The sequence below is a fragment of the Odontesthes bonariensis genome, chromosome 14, assembly GCF_027942865.1.
Source record: "Odontesthes bonariensis isolate fOdoBon6 chromosome 14, fOdoBon6.hap1, whole genome shotgun sequence".
NCBI lineage: Eukaryota > Metazoa > Chordata > Actinopteri > Atheriniformes > Atherinopsidae > Odontesthes > Odontesthes bonariensis.
Genome location: NC_134519.1, coordinates 3,440,530 through 3,463,022, shown reverse-complemented (window position 1 = coordinate 3,463,022; position 22,493 = coordinate 3,440,530). Strand labels below are relative to the sequence as shown.

At 40.0% G+C, this 22,493-nt stretch overlaps 2 protein-coding genes and 1 pseudogene across 2 annotated transcripts; 1 reads left to right on the top strand and 2 right to left on the bottom strand.

Moving 5' to 3' along the window:
* The first annotated feature begins 352 nt into the window (after nucleotides 1-352).
* On the top strand, nucleotides 353-1,901 carry LOC142398543 (uncharacterized; annotated as a pseudogene).
* A 3,502-nt stretch (nucleotides 1,902-5,403) lies between these two features.
* On the bottom strand, nucleotides 5,404-16,217 carry LOC142398518 (uncharacterized). The gene is made up of 2 exons (XM_075482557.1): nucleotides 15,949-16,217; nucleotides 5,404-7,226 (listed from the first exon to the last, which is right to left on the bottom strand). The coding sequence occupies exons 1-2, from the start codon at nucleotides 16,118-16,120 to the stop codon at nucleotides 5,770-5,772; spliced, it is 1,629 nt and encodes a 542-aa protein (XP_075338672.1). The 5' UTR covers nucleotides 16,121-16,217; the 3' UTR covers nucleotides 5,404-5,769.
* A 1,101-nt stretch (nucleotides 16,218-17,318) lies between these two features.
* On the bottom strand, nucleotides 17,319-22,454 carry LOC142398534 (uncharacterized). Its single transcript, XM_075482574.1, has 2 exons — nucleotides 22,213-22,454; nucleotides 17,319-20,485 (listed from the first exon to the last, which is right to left on the bottom strand). Exons 1-2 carry the CDS (start codon nucleotides 22,382-22,384, stop codon nucleotides 19,422-19,424), a joined length of 1,236 nt encoding a protein of 411 aa, XP_075338689.1. The 5' UTR covers nucleotides 22,385-22,454; the 3' UTR covers nucleotides 17,319-19,421.
* Nucleotides 22,455-22,493: the final 39 nt, after the last annotated feature.

Sequence of the window (22,493 nt, the reverse complement as noted above, 5' to 3'; positions counted from 1 at the left end):
TGTACTTTTGATTTAAATAAGATGAAAAAAAGCAGTAAGAAATTAAATCAGAGTGTCAATAGAAGGGAATACACAGTTCAACTTTCAGGACTTCACATCTATCTGCAGCACGATACAAACTGTACATCCTCACTGGAAAGTAGGCAATGCCTCGGCCAGCTGTCTCTTCCCCCAAAAGGAAACATTTGGTTTTGTGCCGTTACGACAGAACTTATTGCAGAAAGATATAAACAGCAGTCTGGTTAGATGGAGGATGTGTCAGGTGGTGGTTCAGTCAGAACTTCTCACAGACCAGAGCAGAGACAGCTTTTAATGCGCTCTGAAGGGGGTCATGTTCAGTTTCAGATAAAGCACCGCAGCACCGTTTCAATCCTGTTCAACAGTGAGTCCATTTTTACATCAGGTACACTTTTTTTGGATGGTGTTGCAGATTTGAGCAACTTAAAGGGACCCCTTAAAGTCTTTCTTTGCTGCATTTAAGCCAGGTGGAAAGGACAAAAATGTGAATTTCTGTTCTTGTTGTTTGGGTAAGGCTCCGGTTTCTGTCCCACAGAAACACAAGAGACAGCGAACCAAGATGAAATGAACAATATGCTTTCTCACCAGCTGGTAATGACACCCATTATTGTGTTTGCAGTTCATAACATCAGAAGGAAGCGTTCTCTTATCACCACATTAGCGGCCCATGTCTTCTCTTCCTTTGTCTTTCCACATCTCCCAGGGCAAAATATCTCTAAGGAGAAGGAAGATCTCGCTGACCAGACACCTCCGAACCAGGAGAAGGACTCCGGTCTGAACCAGGAGGTACCAGAGCTTCTACAAATCAAAGACGAACAGGAGGAACTCTCCACCAGTCAGGAAGGAGAGCACCTTGTACTGAAGCAGGAGACTGATACCTTTATGTTGACTCTGACCTGTAAGGAAAATGATGTGAGGGAAGCAGAACCAGCTACTGACCAGCTTTTCACTCAAAACTCTCCCCTGATCGAGAGGCAAAATCAGGAAGGAAACGGGCATACAGACTCAGAATCAATTTCAGATGTAGAGATGCAGCCAAAGAATAGACCTCATAGAAACACCAGTCACAGTGATCAAGCTGACAGCTCTCTGTCTAATGCTAAATCAGGGGAAAAGTCTGGAAAATGTGATGTTTGTGGAAAGGTCTTTAGGGATAAGTACGTTATTAAGGAACATCTCAAAATCCACACAGGCGTGAAGCCATACGCTTGTAAAACATGTGGGAAATGTTTTACCCGAAAAAGTAATTTGTTACCCCACATGAGAATCCACACCGGTGAGAAGCTGTTTTCTTGTGAAACATGTGGGAGAAGCTTCACTCAAAGTAGTCATTTGACTGCTCACAGGAGAACCCACACAGGGGAGAAGTCCTATTTTTGTCAAATGTGTGGGAAAAGCTTCACACGGAAAAATAATCTGTTGGCCCACACGAGAACCCATACGGGTGAGAAACCTTTTACATGTAGAACATGTGGAAAAACAATCACATATAGCAGTACTTTGTCGGTTCACATGAAATTCCACACTGGAGAAAGACAATATTCTTGTGGAACATATGGAAAGAAATTCAAGCAGAGCAATAATTTGAAGGTCCACATGAGAACTCACACTGGTGAGAAGTCCTATTTTTGAAAAACATGTGGGAAAAGATTTACACAAAAAATAATCTGTTAGCCCACATGAGAACCCACACGGGTGAGAAGCCTTTTACATGTCAAACATGTGGAAAAACATTCACACATAGCAGTACTTTGTCAATGCACAAGAGGATCCACACTGGAGAATGACCATATTTTCATTGAACACGTGAATAAAGATTCAAGTATAGCAATAATTTGAAGGTCCACATGAGAACTCACACTGGTGAGAAGTCCTATTTTTGAAAAATATGTGGGAAAAGATTTACACAAAAAATAATCTGTTAGCCCACATGAGAACCCACACGGGTGAGAAACCTTTTACATGTCGAACATGTGGAAAAACATTCACACTTAGCAGTACTTTGTCAATGCACAAGAGGATCCACACTTGAGAATGACCATATTTTCATTGAACATGTGGAAAAAGATTCAAGTATAGCAATAATTTGAAAGTCCACATGAGAACTCACACAGGTGAGAAGTCCTATTTTTGTAAAATATGTGGGAAAAGATTTACACAAAAAAATAATCTTATTACAATAAGATTCAATAATAATCTAGTTATTATTGTCTTAACGCATTGATTATTTAACGCCGGTAATTATTTTAGCTCGCATTAACGCATGTTTTTTAAATTTTTTTAAAGAATTTATTTTTGGGGGGGGCTTTTGTGCCTTTAATGTATAGGAAAGTTCAAAGAGACAAGAAGCAGGGGGCAGAGAGAGGGGGAACGACACACAGCACAGGGATGTCCAATGCGGGACTCGAACCGGGGCCAGCTGCAGCAAAGACTATAGCCTCTGTACATGGGGCGCCTGCTTAACCCACTACGCCACAGACGTAAAACCAGTGTGGTTTTATTATAAAAAGTCTGTTGCTGTCCGTCCACCAAACATGGAGAAGGGTACGGAACTTTTACTCGGCCATTTTCATTGTAAACTTCTTCCAGACGGCGGAGTCGACAGAACCAAAGCCATCTGTAAACACTGCCAAGATGAAATGTCTTCTCACCTTAGTAGTTCCAGTCTAAAATATCACTTAAAGGCAAAACACACAACTGATAGCAGCAATTCATTCAAGGAAACAGACAGTGGAGCGAGGCTTCTACATAAAAACTACAGAAAGATGCTGATGTTAAAAGTGTGTTTGCACAACAAATGTTATGGCACTTTCATTCATATGGCAGCACATTTAAAATAAAGCTAAATGCTAAAGGCTATACACTACTTTTGGATTCATTTTTGGATTCTGCGTACAAATGCGATTACTCGTGATTAATCAGGGAAATAATGAGATTAATTGGATTGGATATATGTTAGATTTAACTTTAACCTGAAACTGTGGGCATCACTTTCATTCAGAAGAGTTTTACATGATATTATTCACCATGTTTTACTTTATTTTAACAGCTTTTAAGAAAGATACATTTTTCAGTCATTAATTATCCTCTAGATTTTATTCAGTTTCATTTTCACTCATTTACAAATATGAATTTAACATCAAATCTTCTTGTTTTCATAAACTAACAGATGTCAGAGAATCACTGTGATGATCAAACATGATGAATATCTGAATTTAACTTCAAAGTACGACAAACTGTCTGATCTGTAAATTCATCTTCAGCTTTTATTCTGTTTTACTTCAATTTAACATTTTTAAAAAGACTTCTTTAATTCACAGGATAAAAATGACTTCTAAATATTTTAATGATGAATGATTATCGTCTTCATCTTATTTCAAATGAAATATATTTAAATGATCATTCTGAGTAAATATCAAATCACGTTTCTGTTTGAATCTCTGTTTTTGAACAACAGATGTGACAGAATCCCTGAAACGATCAAATCCTAAATCTTTGGAACATCACTAATATTTGCAGAAATAAAGAATAAGTTAAGTTGTTCAGTGAGATTTCAACATGTTTTCAGAAATGATTGAGCTTTTCTTCTGGAACAATGGCTGCAGGATGAATTCTCTGCTAATGATGAACAAACTAACATGTAAAGCCATTAAAGCCATAACATTTACAAGCTTGTTAGAACAAGCATTAGAACACATTGACAATTTTCTCCCAAAGTCTTTCCTGAATCCCATCACGGTCTCCAGAAGGGTCAAGAGGATCTTAGGAAAGGATAATAGGGGGTATATTCTGAGCTCCCACCAAACCCCAGTTCAGATAAGGAAATTAAAAATATATCTCTGTCCCTGTCCTGTTCACCAAAGACCAGCAAGTTTTGAGCCCTGTTCCCGTTGCTCCCTACATCCCAGAAATCATTTCCCATCTTGCTTGTAAATGTATTCAGTTATTTCCTTCAAACCATGAAATAAATTCTTCAAACTACAGAATGTAAACACACTGACTAACATTTTGTGTAAATATGTAACCCAAAATAAATAAAAAAGAAACACACAAGTCAAAGATTTAAAAAAAAAAACAGAGTAAATAAAAGCAAATGAAAGAATGTCAGTTATATTAAAACCCAGTGTTGAAAAGGGTTTAAACAGCAAAGTAAACAGGGAAACTGTCCCACCCGGAGAGGATCCTAATCAGAGCTCTACGTTACATGATTAAATGCATCTCGTATTTAGTATTAAACCCACAGTATGTTGAAGAGTCAGGAGAAACTGACTGAACAAACCACAGAGTTTAGAAACACAAAATAATACATGTAATATGTATTTATATACAGGTGACAGAGAAAAACTCTTAGCAGGAAGAAACCTCCAGCAAATCCAGACTCAGGAAGGGCGAACATCTGCCTGGACCGGCTGGGGGTTGACACGGCAGGAAAGAGGGGACAAACCAAGAGAAAACAAGTTGTTCACAACAATGATGCCACATGTACAACTGGAGAATAAAGAATAAAGAGAGCAGGTGGGAGAAAGTCTTCCAGCTTTACTGCACCAACTGCTTTTTGAATGCATCACATGAAAAACTTTTGGTTCACACAGTGATTAAATAAAGAAAGTTTTTTATTTGTATTTTCCATCCCATAAGTTTGAAATGTTGTACAGAAATACACTGGCCCTGCCCATAACATAATCAATATATAGCAATGAGCTGATGTTATTAAGTTAGATACACATTAGGCTGCAATGTTGACTTCAGTGTCTCGTCCAAGGAAACTCTAACATGTAGACTGAGAAGTTAAAGGGATAGTTCGCCTCTTATGACATGAAGCTGTGTAACATCCCATATCAGCAACATCATTTCTGAACATCTTCTTACCCCCTGCTGCGTCCTGTGAGCCGAGTTCCAGCCTCGTTTTGGAGTTGACGAAGGTAGTCCGGCTAGTTGGCTGGGGTTTAAAAAAAATAAAGCATCTTGCTTCTCAAAACAATATGCATTCAAAAGAGTAATACATTTGCATCACAAAATCGTTGTCCAGGAAAAAGTCAGACCTCACATCGCTTGGCTCTATTTTTTCCTCCCTTGATATCAATGCGTCCAGCCACCTAGCGATAGCTGCACCTGTTACGGTGTTTGCTGCTCGGAAGAAGGGGACTGCTCGGTCTGCACTTCGGTCTGCAGAGTTTACATTGGACGCATTGATATCGAGGAAAAAATAGAGCCAAGCGATGTGAGGTCTGACTTTTTCCTGGACAACGATTTTGTGATGCAAATGTATTACTCTTTTGAACGCATATTGTTTTGAGAAGCAAGATGCTTTATTTTTGTGCCCCCAGCCAACTAGCCGGACTACCTTCGTCAACTCCAAAATGAGGCTGGAACTCGGCTCACAGGACGCAACAGGGGGTAAGTCAATGTTCATAAATGATATTGCTAATATGGGATGTCATACAGCTTCATGTCAAAATAGGCGAACTATCCCTTTAAGAGATGGAACCATCAGTCTTCAGCCGAGCAGACAGCCGCTCCATCCTCTGAGCTACAGCCACCCAACCTCAGTCCTCATATCCTCTAAAACACCAAATGTCTTTTAAGGAGCAGTGTTTTGAGTTTTTTGGAATCTAGCGCCTTATTTACAGAATGCGACCAACTGAATGCCCTCAACTCATCTATCAAACGCATCGGACAGAATAGGGTTTCAGCTCTAAATGCAAAAGGCTCACTCTGAAGTCAGCATCAAGTTTGTTCTTTTGAAATAATTCAAGAGAAGACATGTTCTTCATCTCTGTGGACTCTCATATGAATCCTCAAATAATCCCTTCTAGTGAAATCTTTTCCACACGTTCCACAAGTATATGGTCTATCTCCAGTGTGGATTCTCATGTGGGAAAACAAATGAGCTCTCTGAGTGAAATTCTTCCCACAAGTTCCACATGCAAAAGGTCTCTCACCTGTGTGGATTCTCATGTGGATCAACAGACCAGTTTGTCGAGTAAAACTTTTCCCGCATGTTTTACAAGAGAACAACTTCTCACCTGTGTGGACTTTCATGTGAGCCAACAAAGAATTGTTTTGAGTAAAACTTTTCCCGCATGTTTTACAAGAGAACAACTTCTCACCTGTGTGGACGTTCATGTGAGCCAACAAAGAATTGTTTTGAGTAAATCTTTTCCCGCATATTTTACAAGAATACAACTTCTCACCTGTGTGGACTCTCATGTGGGTCAACAAATTACCACTTTGAGTGAAGTTCTTTCCACATGTTTTGCAAGAATACAACTTATCACGTGTGTGGATTCTCATGTGTCTAAACATAGTACCACTTTGAGTGAAACTTTTCCCACAAATTTCACAAGGATACAACTTTTCACCTGTGTGGACTCTCATGTGGATCAACAGACCATTTTGTCGAGTAAAACTTTCCCCACATATTTTGCAAGAATACAACTTCTCACCTGTGTGGATTCTCATGTGGGTCAACAAATTACCTCTTTGAGTGAAGTTCTTATCACTTGTGTGGATTCTCATGTGTCTAAACAAATTACCACTTTGAGTAAAACTTTTCCCACACATTTCACAAGGGTACAACTTTTCACCTGTGTGGATTCTCATGTGGGTCAACAAATTACCACTTTGAGTGAAGTTCTTTCCACATGTTTTACAAGAATACAACTTATCACGTGTGTGAATTCTCATGTGTCTAAACATAGTACCACTTTGAGTGAATCTTTTTCCACAAGTTTGGCAAGCAAACGCCTTCTCACTTGTGTGAATTCTTTGACGTTGTCCTATAATATAGCTTTCTCTTGAAGGTTTTCCACAAAAATTAGGTTTTACGGACGTTTCACCTGACTCAGTAGTCCACTGACTCTCTGACACAGGAGAGTTGTCCTCACTGTTACTGTGACTTATGTGGCTTCCTTCTTGATTTTGGCTAGAGGGAGAGTTATGAGAATAAAGCTGATCAGTGTTTGGTTCTGTGTCACTGAAATCACTTTGTTGACAAGTGGGAGTCAACATAAAAGTATCAGTCTCCTGCTTTAGTAGAAGCTGCTCTCGTCCCAGGGTGGTGCAGAGTTCCTCCTGTTCCTCTTTAATCTGTGGATGTTCTGGGGCCTCCGGGTCCACACTGGCGTTCCTCTCCTGGTTACGGAGTTGCTGGTCAGCAAGAAGTAGCCGGTCTTCTTCCTCCTTACATCCATGTTCCTGTGGAAGGTCTGTACGGACAAAGGAACACAACACATGGGTTACCAGTTTGATCATGGGAAAACACTCCTGATGGTTTTGTAATATACAGAGACAACTTTGCACTGTTTTGCAAGAAGTTATGACCTTTGGTTGACGTGTGCACCAGTGCTGTATCTGAAATGTCCACTCGCTCATTCATTCACTCACTAAATAGGGAGTAGGGCTAGAGAGCTGCTGTTGCATTTTGTACAGAACTTGAATGCAACTAATTCTGCAGGGTTTATTTCCAGTTACACAGCACATAAACACCAGCAGGATACACAAACACCACATCTGAAGTAACGGACAGAGCAGCGCTTTGGTTGTGGCTGAGAACATGTTGCAGTTGACTTCTCTCTGTATAACACCGACATAAAACTGCATGGCACCAATAAACTGCGAGTTATGACAACTTACCTCTAATACGTTTATTTAGACTGAACAACTTAAGTTTCAAATATGATTCCTAAAAGAGAAGAATTCATATTATTTTACAACAGAAGCTGCACCGTAACTTTCCTCTGTGAGCCTGAAATAAATATAACGCAGAGCTAGGGTTGCCAACCGTCCCTTGAGAAACGAAATCGTCCCGTATTTAGAAACAACAGCCCTTTGTCCCGTAATACTGTGAGAGTCTAAAAATAGTCAGTATCATGCCAATAGAAATGAATAACGGGGTTTTATATGAAAATATACAGTAAACCTTTTCCCAGGCCCTCTCCTGCTCTGTGACCAATGAGCTGACAGCATATTCACACATGAGAATACGCTGTCAGCTCATTGGTCGAGGAGGTACTGTTGCTCGCGGAGAAGATAGCGGAAGACAACAAGGCAGCACGCATGGGTGACAGTAAGCAGACACTGCTTTAAGTAGTGATGGACAAAGTACTCAACTCCAGTACTTGAGTTAAAGTATTAATACTCATGGTCAAATCTTACTCAACTACAAGTTCAAAAATTTACTTAAGTTAAAATACTGAAGAACTTACTTTTAAAAATACTTACCGTATTTTCCGCACTATAGAGCGCACTGGGTTATAAGGCGCACTGTCAATGAATGGTCTATTTTCGATATTTTTTCATATATAAAGCACACCGGCCTATAAGGCTCATTAAGCGAAACAAAACAGTCAGATAAGTCAGTCAGTCAAACTTTATTAAACTTATTCACAATGGGGGGCGCAAGATGGCGGCGTAGAGTGAGCACCACAATAGGACTGCTCCAGTGGCATTTACCAGGTTATGTGTGAATTATCTATGACTGTGCGATAAGAACACAACATTTTGATCAGGAGGTATCCTATCATGAGCCTGGATACTTATTTTCTGCAAACCTCAGACAGTATGAAGAAAACAAAGAAAAAAAACAGCAAAAACCAGCTCTCCCTCGGGCCCTGAAGATGAATGTGAGCTAACTGATGCTAACTCAGGAGCTACGGAGCCAGGTCTTTTCCAAGCTTTGGATAAGATAACTTAGAACGTCACTAAAGTCATCGACACCAAGGTTGCCACGGTTTTAGAGGCTATTAGAGAGCAGACCTCGCAGTTGCAAGCAATTGCCACGCGTGTTGCAGAAGCTGAAGAGCGAATCACCAAAGTTGAAACTACAGCTACGTCCTCAGAGGCTAGGATAACGACTCTTGAAAAAACAAGTGCGCGACATGCTGGTGCATATCGATGATCTTGACAACCGAGGCCGCAGATGCAATGTCCGTATGGTTGCATTGCCTGAGGATACTGAAGGATCTGACCCGGTAAAGTTCTTAGAGAAATGGATCCCCGAATATCTCCAAATTACAACAAAAGACGGTCGACTGAAGCTTGACCGGACTAACAGATCCTCGGCACCGAAACCCAGTCCAAATCAACGTCCAAGACCACTGATACTAAAACTCCACAACTTTCGAGACAAACAGCGGGTGATGGATGCTGCGCGTCGACTTGGATCTCGCGGACGTGACCGGGACGGCTCCGCACCCGGAGAGGCCAAAGTTTCATTCTTCAATGATTACTCGGCTGAAGTGGTTCGGAGACGTAAGGCATTTGACGACACTAAATCCCGATTGAAGAAATTGAACATGGATTATGCTTTGCTCTATCCGGCTATTTTAAGGGTGACAGTGGATGGAAAGCAGAGACGGTTTGACTCTCCGAAGGACGCCGTTTTGCTGGCTCAGTCACTAGAAGGAGGACGCTAAGGTATGTCAGATTGACAATATACAAAGCAGACTCGGATCGCTGACACACTGATCTGACTGAGACATGTTACAATAACAACACGGGGTGTGGATACCCCCTGTTCGATTTATGTATGCACTTTTTATTTCATTGGGCAGCAAATGATAGCCACTTTGAGTGTGCTTGGATGGTTTATTTTTTGTGAATTAAGATTATCACTGCCGAGTGTGGTGTAGTGTAGTTTAACACTGACACTGCTTTGAATGAGGATTGGATGGCAAGTTTTCTAGTCTTGCCGTGGAGGAAGGTTTGTAATCCCTGCAGGTTAAGTGGCAGGGACAACCCCCTTGAACGTTTCCGTTCCTGCTGTGTTGTTCTGTACAGCAGTTCTTGTTCTTTTTTTAATTTAATGTTTGTTGTTTTTCTTGACTCAGTGAACGCACATGTGATCTCATATGCTCTTAGTTGCATGTTTCCTGTACTTTTTCTGTATAAAGGGTCGTATTAGGTAATATGGTAAGTGACAAGCTGCGCCTGTGTACATGGAATATTAAAGGAGTTCATAATCCTGTTAAGAGAAGAAAAGTATTAGCTTTTTTGAAAAGGGGACAAATTGACATTGCCCTCTTACAAGAAACACACCTGAGTGATGAAGAACACCTCAAATTACAGCGGGAAGGTTTTAATCAAGTGTTTTTCTTTCTTCGTTCACCTCAAGAAGTAGAGGAGTGGCAATTTTAATGAGAAGAAATTTGTAATTTTCGATTTTGGACTGTGTCAAAGATAAAAATTATGTACAATTATTTCTATATTGAATGTGTACTACCCACCTGCACATCCTGCTGACTATAACTAAAGTGCTCCTAGACTTCTCCCAGATTCAGTCAGATATTGCTATTGTGGGTGGAGATTTTAACTGCATACTAAATCCTCTTATTGATAGACTACCTCCTAAAGCTATACCTCTCTCTTCACAAGCTAAAGCACTTTATTCTATATGTGAGGATCTTGGATTTGTTGACGTCTGGAGAACAACCCACATGACAGATAAAGCTTACACTTTTTTTTCTGCAACTCATGGTTGTCACAGTACAATCGACTACTTCTTTTTGTCAGAGCTTTCCCTGCACAGAGTTTTATCCTGCGCTATTTGCAGTATTTTGATCTCTGACCATGCCGAGGTGGTTCTAGATCTTTCCCTTAAAGGTATAAACAGTGGAGTGAAATACTGGAGATTGAACACATCGATCTTGAAAGATCATGTTTTTACTACTTACTTTGCCGCTGAATTCAGATACTTTCTTTCCATCAATACCCAGTCTGCAGATAGTCCTACCATTCTATGGGAAACTGCTAAAGCTTACGCTAGAGGGTTTAATTATTTCCTTCTCAGCCAGTAAAAAGAGGAAAAAAAGAGAAAAGCTAAATTTGTTAATGGCTGATCTTAAGGCTAAAGAAATTACCTATATCGAGTCTCCATCTCCGATCATTTTGAAAGAAATTTTTGCAGTTAGAACTACTTTAGAAAATTTGCTAACACAAGATGAGGAAGCCAAGATTAGATATGCTAGACAAAAACTTTATGAACATGGGGATAGACCTGGGAAGTACTTGACATACCTTACAAAAAAGAAAGCAGTCACTGATTATTGCAGCCCTTTGTGATACCCAAGGCAACCGTGTATATGACAACAAGCTTATAAATGACACATTTAAATCATTCTACCATAATCTTTATATGTCTGAGCAGCCAAGTGATGTGTTTGTTCTAATGGACAAATTCTTTGCTCAGCTCAGGTTGCCCACCATACCATCTGAATATACACTCATTCTTAATTCCCCCATTTTGGGACAAGAAGTGGTTAATGCTATAAAAACTCTACAGAATGGGAACTTTAAGAGAAGCAAATATATCACTCATTTTGAAAAAGGGGAAATGTCCAGAATCCTGTGCCTCTTATAGGCCCATATCCCTTCTTAATGTAGATCGAAAAATTTTGGCAAAAATCCTGGCTACACGCCTTGAAGGTCTTTTACCTAAAATTATAAAGGAGGACCAAACTGGTTTCATGAAGGGACGAAATTCAAATAATAATGTTAGGCGGCTGCTCAATGTCCTTCAGGTTTTTCAGCATTGGCAAATTGATGGTTTAGTACTCTCTTTGGATGCAGAGAAGGCCTTTGACCGAGGCGAATGTACATACTTGTTTTACTGTCTAAATAAATTTAGTGTAGGGGATAATTTTATAAAATGGGTCAAGGTCCTGTATAATGAACCTCAAGCAGCCGTTCTTGCTAATGGGTTCAGATCACACAATTTTCCTGTACATAGAGGAACCAGGCAGGGATGTCCTCTATCCCCCCTTTTATTCGCCATGGTTATTGAACCATTGGCAGAAGCGATTAGGGCAGCGCCTACTATACAAGGCTTGCAAATAGACAGAGTCCATCATAAAATAAGTCTTTATGCGGACGATGTTTTAATTTTCGTTTCAGATCCAGGGACTTCAGTGCCCGCGTTACTTAATGTTATTGACTTATTTAGCAAATTTTCTGGATACAAAATCAGAGGCCATGCCGCTAGGAAGTCTAAATTCAATACCTAAGACATTGCCCTCCTTCCCCTTTAAATGGTCTCTGACAGGCTTTATTTATTTAGGTGTACACATAACCTCTGCATTTAGGCAAATGTATAAGGTCAACTTTGTTCCCTTATTTGAGAAAGTGAAGCAAGACTTGGAGCGTTGGAATTCTTTGCCGGTATCGTGGCTAGGACGTATAGCTTTGATTAAAATGAACATACTGCCTAGATTACTTTACCCTATTCAAATGATTCCAATACTATTTTCAAATAAGGTTGTGAAAAAACTAAATGGTTGGCTCAGCTCTTTCATATGGAGCAAGCGCAAACCAAAGCTAAAACTGGCTACTCTGCAGTTACCAAGCCCTGAGGGAGGGTTAGATTTACCTGATTTTAGAAGGTACCAGCTGTGCGCTCATTTACGATACATTTATGATTGGATCTGAAATAAGACGACTTCTGTCTGGCTAGATATTGAATCCTCCCTTTCAAAATTTCCATTAAGAGACATGCTGTTTATTAAGAACTTTAAAACAATAAAACTGTGTTGTGATAACCCTGTCACACTCAATACGATTAAGGCATGGCGATTATTGTGTAGACTTGAGGGGAGGTCAAAACTGACGTCAGCTTTTACTCCTATTCTGAATAATCCTGATTTCCAGCCTGGACTACTTGATGCTGGCTTTAGACAGTGGGGCAATTGTGGCATTTTCATGTTAAAAGATTTATTTTCTGATAAATTAATGTCATTTGAACAGATCGTTGGAGAAATACAAAATCCCCAGGCATGATTTTTATCGTTATTTACAGATAAGGCATTATATAGTACAAAACACGACCTTAATGGATAACCCTGATATATCTCCACTGGAGAAAATGTTCTTTGGAGCAGCTAGGAAGATGTCTATTAGGCTACTTTATGGAGCTATGTGCGCTGCTCCATTCACGGCTTTACAAGAACTCAGAGAAAAGTGGGAGAGAGAACTGTCTGTCACAATCAATGCTGCTGACTGGGAAAGTATATGGACCTATGCTAAATTAATTTCAGTTTGTAACAGTGTCAAATCAATACAGATTAAGATTTTGCATAGGATGCATATATCCCCTAATCGCAGACACAAGTTCAACCCTAGTTTGTCTACAATGTGCCTTAAATGTAAAACAGAAATTGGCACTAACTCATTGTCTTTGGTCATGCCATAAGCTGCAGAAATATTGGTCTAATGTTTTAACCGAAATTGAGAAGATACTGGGATTAAAGCTGGTCATGGACCCACTGTCTCTTATATTAGGCCTTCCTGCTAAAGGTGTAAGGTTAATAAATCAAAGATTATTTTGTATTCTTACATTTGCAGCGAGGAAGAATATTTTATTGCAGTGGATTAGCAATAAGCCACCAAATGTTAAGGGATGGCATAAAGTGCTGTTTGAGTTGGTGCCTCTGGAATACTTGACTTGCATATCACACTCAAACTCCAACCAATTTTATGAGGTTTGGAAACCGTATTTGAATTACTTGGATCCCAATGTATCTTCCATTCTTTTACAGGGATTCTCTGGAAGGGCATAACAACGGGACACATTGTTGTGCACCCATTCTTCTTTTCTTTTATTGTCCCATTTATGTACTTCTTTTATTTTACTGTCTTTACCGATATGGATACTGATTGTGTGTAACTGAGTCATTGTGTGTTGCTTGAGTTTTGTGTATGGAGTTTTGTGTTTGTTTTTGTCGATAAAGGAAAATCAATAAACACATTTAAAAAAAAAAAAAAAACTTACCTTGCTCAGTTGTAACATGTAAAAAAAAGTCTGATACCGCTAAATCAAACCGTAACGTATTCACAATAACTCTCAAAATTGTTCAGTTATAACACGTATAATTGAACACAATACACAAACTTTTTCAGTTCATTCCTCGTCCACAAATCCCTCAAATTCATCATCTTCAGTGTCCGAGTTAAACAGTTGGGCGATTACGGCATCCAGCATGCCCGGATCCCTCTCGTCATTATCAGAGTCAGTGTCGTTGCTGTTACCTGGCAGTTCACCTGCTAACGCTGTTGCCTTCAGTCGAATAGAGACTGTAGAGACACTTCTACCCGCTGCTCTCTGTTCAATAACCCACTGTTCAATTTTGTCCTCCAACTGTGGCCATCTCGCTTTGTTCCCGCGGAAACTCTGAGTGGTCTTCTTTACTTGGCGCAGGTCATCTTCTTGCTTCCTCCACTTCCGTACCATTGATTCATTAATATTGAATTCTCTCGCAGCTGCTCTATTCCTATGTTCTACTGCGTGACTGATAGCCTTTAGTTTGAAGTCCACGTCGTAAGCTTGTCTCTTGACAGGTGCCATTTTTTGACAGAGCGCCGTGTACCACACAAAATCACTTCGAGGTCAGTAAGCACAACAAGAATTAATCCATATATAAAGCGCTCCAGGTTATAAGGCGCACTTTCGTTTGAGAAAATTATAGGCTTTTAAGTGCGCCTTATAGTGCGGAAAATACGGTAAGTATTCAAAAGTACAAAGAACGTTTTCTAATATCAGTACATTGCTGTATTGTTTTCTGAATGCTTTTACAGAACCATGTAACCCTCTGAAACCACTTAATGTAGACTTTTTGCACCACTCTGCTACAAAATAACAACAACAGGGCAGCTCTGAGCTAACAGCGCAACAGTACGCGTTCATTCATTCATTGGTCGTAAAGTATTGGTGAAATAAAGACAGATGATAAACGGATATAAACGGATCTCCAGTGATCTAAATATCTTCCGAAGGACGCCGACTTTCACCAAACTGTTATCGGTGAGTATATGAAGGTATTTTATGCCAGAAATAAGGTCCAGGTTTAAAAAAATGAACTTCTCTTTTAAGAAAGATATTTATTTTATTCAGTTAATTTTGGTATTTTGTATTAAAGTGAATTGCTGGATAATAATTTGTTTCACATGTGTTCATGTCACTCAAAAAATATGCATCTAATTCAATTCAGGTTGGAGTCAAATAGTTAAAAAATCGTTTCAAAGGGCTAAAAAATTCACCAGGCCAGGAAGGGGGAAGGCAATCGGGTCGGCCGGTGTTATGCCGAGAAATGCATCCCCCGTGGCGGGAACGCGCATCGCTCTAACTCCTGCATATCGATGAGAAAACGGACATAAATATGACCGGCGAGGCAACTTTTCAACTTTCCGGCGAGGCAAATATTCATAATATAATTGTGTTGTTTAGCTATGAATGCCCTATAAATGTGGAGCTTTATGGAAGATTAATTTTAGAAAACACGACTTTGACAACTTTATCTAAACACGTTGGAGGAATGGTTGCTGGAATGGTTTACAAAATGGACTGAGTGAGAAAATAACTGCGTTCCCTTAAATTGCACAATGGTTATCAGTAGCCTAAAAACTCATTAATAATACATAAATTAAACGGTATAACTAATATGTAGAACGTGTATAATACATTCCTAACTGTGGCTTAATGTTTTGTTGTTGTTTTTTCCTGCAAGCATTTTATCACTATGCACCTGCAAGGCCATTATATTAATGCATAATATAAACTATCGATAAAGAATAACACCACCATGATTCTTGGTTTGTGTCCCCCTTTTCAGATACTCTAAATAAACCTACTATTGTTCAAGTCTCACTAGAATCCTTTCTATTTTAACACCAAATTAGATGACACAGACAAAAAATTCAATCCAGTAGCACAGAGGGCATATATCATCGTGGAAAATTTAATAACACCTTTAACTGTCTATTTATGTGATATAGGAGGGGGTGCATATTTTGTCAAGGTAAACTCTTTTTATAACACCGGCCCTTCTAATGAGGTGTCCCTGTTTTATTTTTCATTGGCAACCCAACGCAGAGCTCTGATTAAGATCCTCCATGAGTCATGTTCCTGTGTGAGTTCACTCAGCCCATCACAGTGTTCCTTACCTATTCTGTGTAAGTTTATTTGGGGTTTCCAGGTGATATCCAGCAGTCCGCGCTGACGGTCGATCTCCTCTTCGTACTGGACGATGGTTTTCTCAAACTCTGAGAATATTTCTTCAGCAGCAGCAGTTAGTCGCTGGCTGATAAACTCTCTCAGATGCTGAACTGAAGACATTGTTGCTGCTCACACTCAGAGATTCAGCTCAGACAACACGACCGTCCTCCTGCTGAGTCCTCAAACACTTCTGCTGGCGTCTTATTGTTTACTTCCGGTCATCACTCTTCTTCTGCTGCTGATGCTTCTTCTTCTTCTTCTCTGAGATTTTACGGCAGCTTGCATTCGATGAGTTGCACTACTGCCACCTTCTGGGTTTTTCCTTCACTCAGAGATCCTCAAATGATCCACAACAGACAACAAACCCATTACTTTTTAAACCTTGATAACAAAGTTGTTATTAATAATACATCTCACTATATCTATTTTTATGCATGAAATAACCTATTTGCAGCAATATGGTAGCATGAATACCTCAAGCACTATTTGGTGCTGCAGACTCACATCACAGCTTAGTGTAAGTGTGGTCGTCCTCTCCGAAGTCCTGACAATTTTCTCCCAACGTCTTTCCTGAATCCCATCACGGTCTCCATAAAGGTCAAAAAGATCTTAGGAAAGGATAACAGGGGGTACATTCTGAGCTCCCACCAAACCCCAGTTCAGATAAGGAAATTAAAAATATATCTCTGTCCCTGTCCTGTTCACCAAAGTCCAGCAAGTTTAGAGCCCTGTTCCCGTTGCTCCCTACATCCCAGAAATCATTTCCCATCTTGCTTGTAAATGTGTTCAGTTATTTCCTTCAAACCATGAAATAAATTCTTCAAACTACAGAATGTAAACACACTGACTAACAATTTGTGTAAATATGTAACCCAAAATGCATAAAAAGAAACACACAAGTCAAAGATTTAGAAAAAAAACAGAGAAAATAAAAGCAAATGAAAGAAAGTAAGTTATATTAAAACCCAGTGTTGAAAAGGGTTTAAACAGCAAAGTAAACAGGGAAACTGTCCCACCCGGAGAGGATCCTAATCAGAGCTCTACGTTACATGATTAAATGCATCTCGTATTTAGTATTAAACCCACAGTATGTTGAAGAGTCAGTAGAAACTGACTGAACAGACCACAGAGTTTAGTAACACAAAATAATACATGTAATATATATTTATATACAATATATATAGCACACCATATAAAGATACATAATAATTCATGTTTGAACTGCATTTAAATCAATACTCACATAGTGTTAGAGGATTGGTTGTTTTATTCAATATGGATTAAACATGAGGCACAAACATGAAGCACAAGTTCACGTCATCCACAAGTGTCCAAACATCCCACCTCACCTCACCCGAAACAACTGAAATTAATTTCAGAGCCAGGAACTCCTAGAACCAACAAACGCTTCTAAATCTGATTCAATGAAAGTTTTAGTAATTCAGTAAATACTTTGGTGCACGTTTAGAGAACATGTCTTTACTTTAATTTACAACACCAGGTCAGAAAAAGAAAATTCACCCAATCATCCATTTTCCAAACCAACTTTAACCAAATCAGGATCACAACATGGCTGGAGCCTAACTGAGATACCTGGGTGAGGGGCAGGTAACCATGGGCAGGTAACCATGGGCAGGTAACCGTGGAACGTCTTCCAGCTTTACTGCACCAACTGCTTTTTGAATGCATCACATGAAAAACCTTTGGTTCACACAGTGATTAAATAAAGAAAGTTTTTTATTTGCATTTTCCATCCCATAAGTTTGAAATGTTGTACATAAATACACTGGCCCTGCCCACAACCAGGCATGGACTGATAATCGGGCGTACCGGCATTTGCCCGATGGTCCGACGTGCTATTTGGGCCGGCAGATCCGACATGTATATTAATAATATGTATTATTATTATTATATATCGTCATCGTCATATCTGCATAATGCATGAAGAAAATTAAATCAGCAGCGGAAGAGTCTGTTCCGATCAACCGGCCCTTACGACTGGCAGCTGCAGCCCATTGGTTATCATCACTGAGTCTAAAAAAGGGCTGGGCCAATCATGAAATAGAAAAACACCTTCACTCTCCGTGTTCACTTAGTGATGGATAGGAAACGCAAGGGAGGCACAGAGAAACTGCGCGACAAAAAGAAACGCTAAGTTCAAGCGGACGCTGCGCAATGTGTCAAACTCACTGACATGTTCGCAACAGCAAGCTCTTCATCTGCTCCGGTGACTGATGTCAAATATGGTGGTGCTGGTGGTGGAGGCGACGGCGAATCGAGCAGTGAACATGTCAATGCAGCTTCTGCAGTATTAGAACCTGCGGTAAGCTGGATAGTTTCCAGAGCTCCAAACTCTAATAAAAGGATAAACCAACCTACCCCTTAATGAATATGATAAAATAACATAACCCCAATAAAATTATGTTGGCTAATGTTCCATGGTCAACTTAGTTTGTATAGTAAACACAGGTGCTGCTACCCATAAACTTCATGCTACTACTAGCGGCTAATGATGAATTTTCTAGCCTACACTGAGTGCATGGGAAAATAAGCCTAGGTTTGGCTAATACGTCTATGTCTTCCACCCTGAACTGAACACTTTTCAATGCGAGAACCTTAGAACCACTATTCACCAACAATAACAGAATGTAGCATGCAAATGTCATCATTAGACTATCATTGTTTGTGGGTAGAGTAGCCTTGGCTAGACCAAGGCTAAATGAGGTTTTGCCAAAAGGCAGGTGGCAGTTTCTATTAAGATGGATAAGGTCAATGAAAGAAAGTCACAATAGTGTTAATAAATTAAGGTTTTGGAAGTATTTTAAGTGTCCACTCTCACTAATTTCCATTAACCCATTCCATGCCTCAAGGTATTTATTCTTTCAATAAACATACATTCAGTACACCAAAAAAAAAAAAGAAAATGTTTGTGTTTGTGTTGTGCAATGTGGTGAGCCAGTCTATTCCAAAATGCCAGGGCCGATTTTTTTGTCCCAGTCCACCCCTGCCCACAACATAATCATTATATAGCAATGAGCTGATGTTTTTATTCATATATTAAGTTAGAAACATATTGGGCTGCAATGTTGACTTCAGTGTCTCGTCCAAGGAAACTTTAACATGTAGACTGAGAAGTTAAGAGATGGAACCATCAGTCTTCAGCCGAGCAGACAGCCGCTCCATCCTCTGAGCTACAGCCACCCAACCTCAGTCCTCACGTCGACTAAAAAGAGGTGAACACCAAATGTCTTTTAAGGAGCAGTGTTTTGAGTTTTTTGGAATCTAGCGCCTTATTTACAGAATGCGACCAACTGAATCCCCTCAACTCATCTATCAAATGCATCGGACAGAATAGGGTTTCAGCTCTAAATGCAAAAGGCTCACTCTGAAGTCAGCATCAAGTTTGTTCTTTTGAAATAATTCAAGAGAAGACATGTTCTTCATCTCTGTGGACTCTCATATGAATCCTCAAAGAACCCCTTCTACTGAAATCTTTTCCACAAGTTCCACAAGTATATGGTCTCTCTCCAGTGTGGATTCTCATGTGGGCCAACAAATGACCTCTCTGAGTGAAATTCTTCCCACATGTTCCACATGCAAAAGGTCTCTCACCTGTGTGGATTCTCATGTGGATCAACAGACCAGTTTGTCGAGTGAAACTTTTCCCACATATTTTACAAGAGAACAACTTCTCACCTGTGTGGATTCTCATGTGGATCAACAGACCAGTTTGTCCAGTAAAACCTTCCCCACATGTTTTACAAGAGAACAACTTCTCAACTGTGTGGACTCTCATGTGAGCCAACAAAGAATTGTTTTGAGTAAAACTTTTCCCGCATATTTTACAAGAATACAACTTCTCACCTGTGTGGATTCTCATGTGGGTCAACAGACTACTATTCTGACAAAAACTTTCCCCACATGTTTCACAGGATAAAATGTTTTCACCTGTGTGGATTCTGGTGTGTCTCAACAAAGTACAACTTTCAGTGAATCTTTTTCCACAAGTTTGGCAAGCAAACGCCTTCTCACTTGTGTGAATTCTTTGACGTTGTCCTATAATATAGCTTTCTCTTGAAGGTTTTCCACAAAAATGAGGTTTTACGGACGTTTCACCTGACTCAGTAGTCCACTGACTCTCTGACACAGGAGAGTTGTCCTCACTGTTACTGTGACTTATGTGGCTTCCTTCTTGATTTTGGCTAGAGGGAGAGTTATGAGAATAAAGCTGATCAGTGTTTGGTTCTGTCTCACTGAAATCCCTTTGTTGACAAGTGGGAGTCAACATAAAAGTATCAGTCTCCTGCTTTAGTAGAAGCTGCTCTCCTCCCATGGTGGTGCAGAGTTCCTCCTGTTCCTCTTTAATCTGTGGATGTTCTGGGGCCTCCGGGTCCACACTGGCGTTCCTCTCCTGGTTACGGAGTTGCTGGTCAGCAAGAAGTAGCCGGTCTTCTTCCTCCTTACATCCATGTTCCTGTGGAAGGTCTGTACGGACAAAGGAACACAACACATGGGTTACCAGTTTGATCATGGGAAAACACTCCTGATGGTTTTGTAATATACAGAGACACCTTTGCACTGTTTTGCAAGAAGTTATGACCTTTGGTTGACGTGTGCACCAGTGCTGTATCTGAAATGTCCACTCGTTCATCCATTCACTCACTAAATAGTGAGTAGGGCTAGAGAGCTGCTGTTGCATTTTGTACAGAACGTGAATGCAACTAATTCTGCAGGGTTTATTCCCAGTTACACAGCACATAAACACCAGCAGGATACACAAACACCACATCTGAAGTAACGGACAGAGCAGCGCTTTGGTTGAGAACATGTTGTAGTTGACTTCTCTCTGTATAACACCGACATGAAACCGCATGGCACCAATAAACTGCGAGTTACATGACAACTTACCTCTAATACGTTTATTTAGACTGAACAACTTAAGTTTCAAATATGATTCCTAAAAGAGAAGAATTCATGTTATTTTACAACAGCAGCTGCACCGTAACTTTCCTCTGTGAGCCTGAAATAAATGTAACGCAGAGCTAGGGTTGCCAACCGTCCCTTGAAAAACAGAATCGTCCCGTATTTAGAAACAACAGCACTTTGTCCCGTATTACTGTGAGAGTCTAAAAATAGTCAGTATCATGCCAACAGAAATGAATAACAGGGTTTTATATGAAAATATACAGTAAACTTTTTCCCTGGCCCTGTCCTGCTCTGTGACCAATGAGCTGACAGCATATTCACACACGAGAATACGCTGTCAGCTCATTGGTCGAGGAGGTACTGTTGCTCGTGGAGAAGATAGCGGAAAACAACAAGGCAGCACGCATGGGTGACAGTAAGCAGACACTGCTTTAAGTAGTGATGGACAAAGTACTCAACTCCAGTACTTGAGTTAAAGTATTAATACTCATGGTCAAATCTTACTCAACTACAAGTTCAAAATTTTACTCAAGTTAAAATACTGAAGAACTTACTTTTAAAAATACTTAAGTATTCAAAAGTACAAAGTACGTTTTCTAATATCAGTACATTGCTGTATTGTTTTCTGAATGCTTTTACAGAACCATGTAACCCTCTGAAACCACTTAATGTAGACTTTTTGCACCACTCTGCTACAAAATAACAACAACAGGGCAGCTCTGAGCTAACAGCGCAACAGTACGCGTTCATTCATTCATTGGTCGTAAAGTATTGGTGAAATAAAGACAGATGATAAACGGATATAAACGGATCTCCAGTGACCTAAATATCTTCCGAAGGACGCCGACTTTCACCAAACTGTTATCGGTGAGTAGATGAAGGTATTTTATGCCAGAAATAAGGTCGAGGTTTAAAAAAAATGAACTTCTCTTTTAAGAAAGATACGTATTTTATTCAGTTAATTTTGGTATTTTGTATTAAAGTGAATTGCTGGATAATAATTTGTTTCACATGTGTTCATGTCACTCAAAAAATATGCATCTAATTCGATTCAGGTTCGAGACAAATAGTTAAAAAAACATCGTTTCACCCACAAAAAAAAAAAATGGGCAAAAAAATTCACCAGGCCAGGAAGAGGGAAGGCAATCGGGTCGGCCGAACCTTCTAATGAGGTGTCCCTGTTTTATTTTTCAGGGGGTTGCCAACCCAACGTAGAGCTCTGATTAAGATCCTCCATGAGTCATATTCCTGTGTGAGTTCACTCAGCCCATCACAGTGTTCCTCACCTGCTGTGTGGAGCTTTATTTGGGGTTTCCAGGTGATATCCAGCAGTCCGCGCTGACGGTCCATCTCCTCCTCGTACTGGACGATGGTTTTCTCAAACTCTGAGAATATTTCTTCAGCAGCAGCAGTTAGTCGCTGGCTGATAAACTCTCTCAGATGCTGAACTGAAGACATTGTTGCTGCTCACACTCAGATATTCAGCTCAGACAACCCGACCGTCCTCCCGCTGAGTCCTCAAACACTTTTGCTGGCGCCTTATTGTTTACTTCCGGTCATCACTCTT